This window comes from Lagopus leucura, unplaced genomic scaffold (assembly GCF_019238085.1).
Source record: "Lagopus leucura isolate 7727_CA_CO unplaced genomic scaffold, USGS_WTPT01 Super-Scaffold_100027, whole genome shotgun sequence".
Taxonomy (NCBI): domain Eukaryota; kingdom Metazoa; phylum Chordata; class Aves; order Galliformes; family Phasianidae; genus Lagopus; species Lagopus leucura.
In genome coordinates this window covers 5,160,503-5,169,656 of record NW_024962278.1, presented here as the reverse complement: position 1 = coordinate 5,169,656, position 9,154 = coordinate 5,160,503, and the positions used below count along the sequence as shown (strand labels likewise).

Below are 9,154 nucleotides of genomic sequence, written 5' to 3'. Positions count from 1 at the left end.
ACAGCCCTTGAAAAGAGAAGAGAAAATCTGGGTTATGTGTGAGCACTGATGGACAGGAAGCTCAGCCATGGAGGAAAAATAGTTTTGTCCTACTTTCCGAGCAGATGAGAATTAGAGAGAGAATGAGCCACTTCCAATTTTAGGTCAATATTTTCACCAAGGGAGAACTCCGAAATACGTATTATCCTTTGGCATGCGGCACTCATGTCCATGGAGGCAGAACATGCTGTGCGACCTTTGACACGTTGCTATAACCCTTGGCACTCTGCTAAAATAAAAACCGTTGCCATTGTTTAGATACCAATTAAAATAAATCAAGAGGGGAAACATGGGATGCAAGGTCATGTGCCATTGGCTCTGAAACTACTTCAACTTGTACATGGCACAGAGGTACACGAACTATTCACTTTTCACTCCATCTGTTCGTCTGTCTCTCTAGCCACCAATTTACAGACACACACACACAGTGAATGTACATAGAATTCATACGTCCATAAGAAATGAAGGGGAAATGAAATAGTGCAGTTATGCTGAGCATTTATTTATTTATTGATGCAAGCTTACAGTTTTCATCAAGAAGATAGTTTAAATGTGTGTGTCTACACTCACAAGGTCATTGTTAATTAATAATTAATGCCTTAGCGACAGGGCAAGGGATATCAAAGGCTTTTCAGTACACAACTTCCATATACTTTAATAAAAATACCTCACACTGTTTTTGCAAACTCTGAGGACCTCAGCACACTTGTCGCTTAAACAAAACCCTGACACTTCATGACATGAATAAAAACATAGAAAATTATGTTAGCAAACATGTTGCATGTTTGGAAATAGTTCTAGCCACTAAGAAAGCGTCTGAATGCTCATGATTTGAAAAGTCATGACTTAAAATCCCCTTGAGAAGTCACCAGGTTTTCTTGTTCCCCACTTCCCTGCGCACTGTTAACAACCTTGAATCAAACTATGATGAACTACATTGGAGACGCCAAGAAACAAAGCAAGAAGTCCACAGGTCTCTTTAAAATAACTTGGCCATTTAATGCTGATCATAAGGACTATGTGTACCTGGTGCCCTGAGGGACTTTGATAAACAACAATTCTGCTTTCCTTGTGCTTAGGGAAATAATTGCAGTGTTATAAGTCAGGCACTTATCCAAAATGACCGCCACCTTGGAAGTTATTGCCAGCCTTAGCGATGAATGTCATTGCTTTGTTGGGTTAAATCAAATCCTTCTCATGCTGTTACAAAGCCAAAAGTACCATGTTTTTTGTGAGGATAGGAAGAATGAGAAATATTTGATTTTTAAAAACTGGGTAAAGCTTGCAATAAATGCATGAGCTGTAACAGAGGATGCCAACTCATCTCTGACAAACTATATGCATTTTGACCTCTCTTGGAGCAACACCATAGGAAGGAACAGAAAATGGATTGGTGATGGCATTAAGAAGGAAAGAAGGAAAGTGAACAGTATTTAAGATCCAGTAGGTGCATGTGATACAAGGATTCTTTCCTTCCCAGGAACGCTGGTAGTGCTTCGTAAGGAACAGGCACAGAGGAGTTCGTATGGTCTTTGAAAAGAGCTAAGGCAGCTGACCACGTTCACGGCAGTTAGCAGCGTCTGCCACTTCTGCAGAGGGCTGGGAGCGGCGGAAAGGTGCGCTGAGCTACAGCAACCTGCGGCCGGCAGGTGAGCGGCGGCTCTCTGTACCTGCTGCACCCAACTTTCCCCTCGCTCCCCCGCACAAGTGCCGGCACCCGCCGAGCTCTCCCCGTTCGTTCCCACCCGAGGAACGGCCAACAGCTGCGGGGCGAAGTGCCGACAACTCCGCGCGGCGCTCCCGGTGACACGCGTGGCCGGGAGGAGGGGGAGGGTCGGGGGCGTCCCTCCCGCCGCGACCGCGGACCGGGACGAGCGGGGCTGGGGGTCCGGGCGCAGCCGCCGGCAGAGCGAGCCCCGGGGCCGCTCCGTGGGTATCCGCCGGTAAAAGGCGTGGGAACGCGGGGAGCGCCGCTCACGGAGCCCATTTCCCACGGCTCTGGTCCCAAACGCACGCGACCCCGCCTGGCTGCGTACCCCGCTCCCGCCCCGTCCCTGGGGGTACCCTGGCTCTACAGGCGCACACGCCGAGTGCTGCATCCTCTCCGTTCCCGCTACCCTTCATTCATATGTGTGCCGCGATTAAATATTTGATCAAAGGTTGAATGCTAACGCAAGTCGGTTGTATTTTTAATTTTAACTCTCAAAATAGAGCGGTTTGTAGACGGAGTGTCCAAAGATTCCCCGCCCCCCCCCCCCCCCCCCCGGCCGTGCCGCCCCCCCAAAAAATAATAACGCTGCAGATTGTAGAAGGATTTGAGGCTGCAGCCAGAGAGAAAGGGATTAGGGCGAGAGCGCTGGAAGTTAAATTGTGCTGCATATAAAAAATGGGCGGATTGGTCTCTAGATGAGAGCTTGGTACCACCTTCCTTTCTAAAATAAAATCTCTCTGGCATGAAGTCACAGCCTATTTCACATCCGGTTTACCCTGGGACGTATTACTACTGTCTTGGTAAAGAGAAAGCTTTTGTTGTATAGCGACGGTCGGAATATCGGAATAGAAATTCGGGCTCCCAGCCCGGAGGATTGGAGCGGCGGCGGCGGGCGATGGCCGAGGCGGAGTGAGCGGCGGGGCCGGAGCCGCGCAGCCTCCGCGCCGCGGGCGGGAGCGCAGCGGCGGCACAGCCGGGCAGCGGCGCCGCGGACCCGCGCCCGAGGGGCTCCGGTAAGGGCGGCTGCTGGCACGCACCGCGCACACACACACACACACACCGCCGCACCGCACAAGCACACCGCGCACACCCGCACCGCTCCGGGTGCTGCCGGCTGCGGGCACCGCGTCCCGGCGCGCAGGCGGCTGCTCAGCTCTGCTCTGCTCTGCTCTCCCCGCAGGTACCGCCGGGTCGGGGTGGGTTTTTCCTACCCCCTCCAGCTCGAAAATCCGCAGCGATCGAGGGGCGTTTTTACATTTCTTTCGCTTATTTACCTTTTTAGCGTGGTCGGGTTTCTACTTGGAAAAGGTGGATGGGTTTGGGGGGGTTTGTTATTTATTTATTTTGCTCCCAGGGAGGCGGTGGGAGGGGTGGCTTGCTCAGGGCGAGGGGGAAATACAAAGTTGAAATGCCAGGAGGAAAACAAGTCCAGATTTGCACCTCGGAGCCGTGCAATTCTGTCACTGGGGGGTCAAAATGCATCAAAATGCTTTTTTTTCTCCCCCCCCCCCCCTTTTTTTTTCTTTTTTCTTTTTTTTTTTTTTTCCAGTGGGTGCTGCTGAAATGCTCGCAGCCGCGTGGCTCCTTCTCCCATTTTGAACGGGGAAAGCAGAGCTGGTGCCCAGCGGTGTGAGCCTGGGGAGGCCGGGGGGCAGGGGATGCTGCTGTCCTGCGTTCCCTCAAAGTCTACACCGTTTGGCTTTTCCAGCTGTCAGAAACTTTCCTCCTCTAGGATTTATAGCGCCTTTCTGGATTTGTTGTAGGAGGGAATGGTGTGAAGGGCTTGGGGGGAGCGAGCGTGGAGCTCAACAGATCAAGATAGTTCCAAATAATTCACTTTCCCTTCTTCAGCCGGAGAAGCCTTTTGCAGAGGCAGAAGTTGGCGGGACTGGGAGAGGAGATTTTGGAAGCCAAAGATGTTGCCTCTCCATCTATGAGGGGGCTGATCCCAGAGCAAGTTCAGATACAATCTCGTCCCTGAAAATCTTCCTCCCTGCCTTCCATCGGGCTCCTTTCCACCCAGTCAGATTAGCTCGGCCCCACTAAATGCTTATCTGCCGATCATTTGTCTATAAACGCATTAATTATATCTCGCTGCTTACATGCAGCTTTGTAATGATATTTTATTGATTTAAATTGTCCCTGAGGGTGTGCAGTGAATTGGGATAGCTGTATTTAAAGATACAAGAGCATTTCTAGGCACAGTGCTTTGTTTTCTCAGGCAGTTTAAAAACTCCATTACTGGGGAAAAGATGGGCTCCAGATTTTGTTTATTTAATGTAATGGATGGTAAAAATCAACTGGATTCCAGTGCACTAGGTATTCAAGGGGAACCTGCAGCATCTCCTGGGCAATCAGTTGAATCTAGAACACCGATTCCACAAATGTCAGCCAACTTTGTGTTTTATGGCTCATTGGAAAGCAAAAGAAACAATCTGGTTGTGTTACTTTTTACTCAAAGGTAAAGTGAGAATAACTCACTCTGGAGAGAGGACAGGAAACGTTTTGAAGTGAGGAAAAGGCTCTGATGCAAAACCACTTTCCAGCAGCAATCAGAGCCTGCTAGGGACTTAGGAGATGGTGTGTAGGATGTCAAAACATGGTTTCATTGTGAGTTGTGTCCTTTAGCCTGACAAAAATATTACTGTGCATATGTAGCAGGAGATCACAGAGTCAGAGTCTGATGATGATACTCCTGTGAAACAAATATTTCAGGGAAGAGGAGAGGAGTCTCAGCCAGAGAAGAAAGTTGCTGCTGCCACACCAAAGCAAAGCAGAGTCTGTGGGGGAAGCACCGCTTTCCTGTGGTGCACAGATATACACTGACACCTTACAGGAGCCTTGGGAGGGCTCAGGCTGGCTCAAGTCGAACAAGAGAATTACACTTGCTTACCTGGAAATGTTAGGAGGTGCCTTGTCAGGAAAGAATGGAGTAAGGACTGTCTCAGAGTTTGGGGACAGCAGCTCGAGCTCATAATTACTTTTGTTGAAGTTCAAGAATAATGCAAACAAGAACAAACCCCGAGTGCAACATATGTTCCTCTCCAAGCTTCTATGTGCAAAAGGGGAAGGAAAACAAAATGGCCAAGGCCCCCCTTGGGCTGAATGACACGAGCACTGGTATTGTGAGGTCACTGTCTGACACCAAATGATTCTGCAAAAGTCGCCTGCATGGGATGGCTTCTTCCCATTGTACCTGCTTTAATGTAGAGGGCACTGACGATTATTTTCCTTTCAGTTTCAGAGCCCACCATGAAGAGACTCCTCGTTCTTTGCGACTGCCTCTGGGCCTGGAGCCTGCTGCTGAATGCACTGACTGAAAGAAGGTGAGGAGATGTTTTTGAATGCATCGACATGTTTTGGGAACCTTGAATTTAATGCGGCAGTGTAATATTGCATGGGCTGCACTACTGCTCATTGTATTGAGGAAAGTTAATCCCTATTCAAATCCCAGATAAATCTAACTAAGAGAAGATTGAAAGAAAACTGCAATTTGTTTGCATAACAATATATATTTTTTAGCAGTATTGTGAATAAAACAAAGCAAAGCCTATCTAAAACAAGCTAAAGGCAAAGTGAGTTTTAAACACCTATCCAGTCTTTTATATTCTTACAGAATGACTGCTCGAGAGTAAAACTTTCTTAGAGAAGGGAAAAAAAAAACACCTGTAATTAATGTGCTTTGTTTTGATTTTTATTTTTGAGTGCTTGCTCATAACTTTTTCTCCTGTGGGCGCTGCTGGAATGCTCCCAGCCCCGTAGCTCCTTCTCCCATTTTATCCCCAGGGGAAAAGGGAATAGAAGTCATTTTTTGTTGGGTCAGGATTGTGTTCTAAGTCAGTACCTGTACCTGTGACTCCAAAGCAGACCTCCTTGGTGAAGTGGGACTGCTTGGGTAAGGAATAGGCAAGCTCAAACCTGACAGCTGAACTATTTGAAAGACAATGTTGCACTGAATTTTTATGGAATGCATGTAAAAGTTTTGATCTAAAAACAGCATTCAGAACAATTAGTAGTGGTATATTATCCAACAGCAAATATGTTAACTAAAAACTGTAAGGTAGTTTAGAGTATACTGAAGGCTATGACATTCAAGAATGAGTAAAAGAAGTTACGAAGACTGGAAGATACATTTCTGTATTTTGGAAATATCTGTGTATTGTCAGTAGTGCTGCCTCATGACCCAGCAGCAGCTTCAGTTTTGCTGTGTTGAAAGTGATTCCTATAAGATTCATTTGCGCCTGGATGTCCACAGTGTCTTCTCACATATAAGCAGCTCTAGATGAGCTTACCTTCTGGTACCTTGACGAATTTCAATAGACTGAAGTGTGCAAAAGGACAAAGGTTCATCTGCACAGCTGTTTTCTCTTAAAAAAAATAATCAGAAATAAAAGCAGTTGATTCCTTTAACGTATAGAATAAGTGTGATGTTTTAGAAGAAACGCCTTTGTTTTGATCACATATTAAGAAACATGAGGTTTTCAAGTGTTCATGAAGTCCTACACCTGGCTTGCCTAGGTAATCTTGTGAAAATGTGTTGAGTTGTTATATCAGTATGTGTACATCTACATGTGGATGTTCATGTGTGTTCTGTCTATAATGTACGCAAGTGCATTCCTAATGCGAGAATTAAAATGCATTGGACTAGTGTTTAAAAATTATATGGTGTGTCAGTATTATAATGACCTGTAGATGGAGTTAGTGCACAGTGTTTTATTATACTGTGGCTTAATATGAAACCACAGTCACATACAGTCACTTTTCCCACACATGTACATATTCTACATAAATTGCATCTGTTTTTAGAGCCATTTTGTCATAGTAACTTCCCTTGCCTTTTCTTCTGGAGTGCTGTTAATTCTTTAAGAAAAAAAAACAATTGTCAGACAAAATGTTTGTGATGCAGAAGCACACAGTCCTTCCATATCATTTTTCATGAAAAACAAAACACAAAATCCAGAACAGCACTGGGGCTGCTTTAACATGGGAGTTTTGACTGAAATATCACAGCCCCTGTGGAGCTGCAATGTGCTTGATACGTACACAAATGTTCAGATTGTTCCTGTTGTGACGATGTGTCCATTAAAACCAGCCCTAATGGTGCTCTTTACCTCTGAAAAAATGGTGGAAAGAACAGGTGAGGGTACTGACAGATGCAACAGCCAGGGTGGAAGCGCTGTGTTGTATTGCATCTGCTCAGACTGTGCTGCCTCTATAGTCCATCTTTCTGACAGTGCTTCTGCAAACATACTCAGTTATTTACCCCTAGAATTTCTGAAGTCTTTTGATATCCTTTTGCCACCTTAATTCTGATGACCTTCTGCTATCCTTGAGAGATGTATGTGCAGCAGCTTGTTTAATGACAATGAGTGTTAATAGAGAATGTAATCCAGTGAACATTCCTGTATTGCAGTTCTACATAAGACATACAAGAAAAAATGCTTTACAAGATACTGCTCAAAGGAGACAGCAGGAGAACTTGTTATTAAGTGACATATAGGAAAAAGAAAAGAAAAGCATATTAGCATCTTACAATGCAACTGTGGGTATGAAAAATAAATACAAATCAACCTAATCTGTATTAAATGAAATTGTGTGATGTGACTAGAAGAAATGCATAGTATTGCTAGCATTTTTAAAAGGCTGCTTGAGATTTTTTCTTCTTCATTAGGAACAGTGATTTACATGCATTGAAGTACCTTGAAAACTGTTCTCTACAAGTCACATACGAGTGAAGTAAAACAATGCTGTGAATGTCAGATCTAAAACTTGTTCAAATATGCAGTGATACTTATTCAAATCTGAACTGCGAAATAGCTGGGAAGCATTTGCAGAGCATCCATACTCAGACAACCTCTCCTCCTCCTTTCTGTTTGATACAAGTGGAATATCTATGTCAGATATACAAGAATGTTTGACTTAAAAAGGATGCATTGCTAGATAATAATTTTGCAGCTACTTTAAGGGGATCAGCTTTTTTTGCATATTGGTAATATTCCTTGCAAGACGGCCTTTGCTGGTTAGAGCAGAAGCGACTGTCAGAGCACTGAGAGCCATGTACCACCAGGGTTGTACAGACAGCAAACTGCTCAAAGAGTCATGGCTGTGGCTGTAGCTGAGCTTTACAGACGTTTCTGGTACTGCACTGTTGATCCAGTTCAGTATCAAGCATGAGAAAGTGATGTTCTGCGAAGCAGTGTTTTGTATTTCAGTCATGATGACTACACATGTTTACAGTGGAAGTCCTCCCAGCAATGAATGAAAAAATGGTACTGGGCTTGGCTTTAAGACAACTGTAATCTATGATTAAGGGAATTATCTATGATTGGAAAGGTTTCAGATTTAAGAAAAAAGTCAATTCTGATGCCTTTTACAGCAGACAGAAACCACTAAGCCCAAGGACTTCGTTCTGATTTGTAATGATGGAAGTAAGATTTTGGTAGCTGAGATCAAAGAGCTTAATTCTGCCCTTATTCAAGCAAAATTTCAGGACCTTTGGCTGAGTTAGAGTAATACATTCAGAATCTGTAAGCAAAGCTTTAGAGATAGGACAGATCTGCTTCCCAAGAAGTGGTTCCATCTGTAAGGAAAAATGGGAGACATTCCTCTGAATGCAGCCGCTACAAGAAAACAGGAAGTAAAGCACGATTATTTACAGATTTGTGATAGTATACCCTCATATGATTTACTTATTTACTCTTGGTGGGATCTTGATTTTGTTTTTTTAGCATTTATTTTCAGTTCTTAAATATCAGTGCTCTCACTTTTTTTTATGCAAATCACTTTGTCTTTCTTAGCATGCAATTCCTTCATTATCTGTTGTAACACAAATGAGCCTTTTACTGAAAACATGTTGGAATATTAATATTATAAAGATTACTGAATAATGAGATAAGCATTGAGGAATTGAAGTTATATTTGCTCACCTCACCCTTCATGGAAAGGCACTAGTTTTCTCAGATTTCACTAAAAATGTACAATTTAAAAATAAAACGTTTAAATGAAACAACCCTATATTGCAATTTTCTGGAGGAGATTTTATGGCCATAAATCAGAATAATCAGGATTAGACACATTTTGGAGTTATTGCTTTGTAAGGTTCCTGATAGCTGTGTTTCAGTTTTAACTGTTGTGTATTTCAGCTATGGACAAACCTCATCGCAAGATGAACTTAAAGACAACACCACAGTATTTACCAGGATATTGGATCGCCTGCTGGACGGTTATGACAACCGCCTGAGACCAGGACTGGGAGGTGTGTTAAAATTTTCAAAGTGTTAGAGAAAAAAACAATTAAAACAATGTTTTTTTTCCAATATAAACTTGTTTTCCTTCAATTTATAAATATATATATAAACGTTGATATGTAATATCTGTTTTTTTCAAAAATGCTGTGCTGTCTTC

General features: G+C 43.8%; 1 protein-coding gene across 1 annotated transcript in view; it reads left to right on the top strand.

Moving 5' to 3' along the window:
* Positions 1–2,715: 2,715 nt before the first annotated feature.
* GABRA1 (gamma-aminobutyric acid type A receptor subunit alpha1) overlaps positions 2,716–9,154 on the top strand; it is a 39,337-nt gene continuing 32,898 nt past the window's right edge. The window contains exons 1-3 of the mRNA XM_042880687.1: positions 2,716–2,763; positions 4,989–5,076; positions 8,893–9,005. Of these exons, the coding sequence (XP_042736621.1) occupies positions 5,003–5,076; positions 8,893–9,005 (187 nt within the window). The 5' untranslated portion in view covers positions 2,716–2,763; positions 4,989–5,002. The remainder of the gene's footprint in view (positions 2,764–4,988; positions 5,077–8,892; positions 9,006–9,154) is intronic.